The 1,611-nt window shown below is 50.5% G+C and overlaps 1 protein-coding gene across 1 annotated transcript; it reads right to left on the bottom strand.

Moving 5' to 3' along the window:
- Positions 1-305: 305 nt before the first annotated feature.
- Positions 306-1,248, bottom strand: LOC104860249 (olfactory receptor 13A1). The gene has a single exon (XM_010621377.2). It carries the CDS (start codon positions 1,242-1,244, stop codon positions 306-308), a length of 939 nt encoding a protein of 312 aa, XP_010619679.1. The 5' UTR covers positions 1,245-1,248.
- Between the last annotated feature and the right edge of the window lie 363 nt (positions 1,249-1,611).

The following is a 1,611-nucleotide window of genomic DNA, read 5'->3' as shown; positions in this document are numbered from 1 at the left end:
GCCAAGCAAGAGCAGGGGCAAGAACAGCCAGGTTCCCCAGAGTTACAGGGAATGGTGGAAGAGCATTTTTTCAGGACCTATGCTGCTGTTTCTGTGGATCAGAAATGCATCAGATGCACAATATCCATAGAGTCCTAATGAAATAACTCACAGCAGAGCCTAAACCAAGCATTCAGCTTTCACATCCATGGGTGATTTTGTTAAAATGGTGAGCATCCCTGGAAAGAGTCAGGTCTTGTCTCTGCAAGTCTTCTCTCAGGAAGTCAGGCATGGGAGGATCCCTGCTGGCACAACAGCCTGCACAGCTACATCTGACCTCGAGAGAAGGGCAAGAGTCTCCCCAGGGCACTCCTCACCTCCTGGTTCCTCAGAGTGTAGATGAGGGGGTTCAGGGTGGGGCTCAGGGCTGAGTACAGCACTCCAGACACTTTGTTTCTATATGGGCTGTAACTGGAGGCAGGGCTGAGGTAGGCACAGAACACAGATGAGTAGAACACTGAGATGACAAGAAGGTGAGAGGAGCAGGTGGAGAAGGCCTTCCGCCTCCCTTCAGCTGAGCGCATGCGCAAAATGCTGGAGACGATGCAGCCATAGGACAGCAGGGTGAGCAGGAAGTTAAGGCATCCATAGAAGGCATCAGCCAGGAGAGTCATGATACTGTTCACTCTTGTGGGGCTGCAAGACAGCAGCAGAAGAGGGGGGATCTCACAGAAAAAGTGGGTGATGACCCTGGAACCACAGAATGACAACCGTGTCATCAGCCCAGTGTGGACAGAAGCATTCAGGGCACAGATGCCCCACACACCCATGGCCAGGGCTCCACATAGGCGAGGGCTCATCCTGGAACTGTAGTGCAGAGGAAAGCAGATGGCTACGTAGCGGTCATAGGCCATGACCGTGAGCAGCAACAACTCAGAGGATAGAGACCAGATGAGGAAGAAGAGCTGGGCCATGCATTCCTGGAAAGAGATGGTGTTTTCTACAGATGTTAGGCCGGCCAGCACCTTGGGCAGCACAGAGGAGGTGCAGATAATGTCCATGCTGGCCAGATTGCACAGAAAGAAATACATGGGGCTATGGAGACCACTGGTGAAGCTGATCAAAGCGATGATCACAACATTACCTGTGAGTGCAACAGTGTAGAGGGACAGGAAAGAGACAAGCAGGAGTAGTCGCAGTCCAGGGTGCTCTGAGAACCCCTCCAGTATAAACTCAGTCAGCAGTGTCCGGTTGGGGCTCGCCATCAAAATCAAGCAGGCTCAGGTCACACTCACTCTTGTTTGTAGGTCTCTGAGAAGACATTACAGGTCTCATATTTCAGATACAGGTATTCATCCCAAAACACCTCCTCTTGCCAGGCATGGAGGCATACACCTGTAATCCCAGCACTCGGGAGACTGAGGCACGAGGATCGCTGTGAGTTCGAGACCAGCCTGGGCTACATAGTGATTTCCAGGTCAGTCTCAACTACATAGTGAGACCCTGTCTCAAAAAACAAAAAACAAAAAAACAAAAAAACAAAAAACAACCCCCCCAAAACCAAACAAAAACAAAAACAAAAACAAAACCCCTCCTTCTGTGGAAAGGGAAGAGTGAACTTATTTTCATCAC

This window comes from Fukomys damarensis, unplaced genomic scaffold, assembly GCF_012274545.1.
Source record: "Fukomys damarensis isolate Sample0158 unplaced genomic scaffold, DMR_v1.0_HiC HiC_scaffold_8, whole genome shotgun sequence".
Taxonomy (NCBI): domain Eukaryota; kingdom Metazoa; phylum Chordata; class Mammalia; order Rodentia; family Bathyergidae; genus Fukomys; species Fukomys damarensis.
This window is presented reverse-complemented; position numbering and strand designations above follow the sequence as displayed.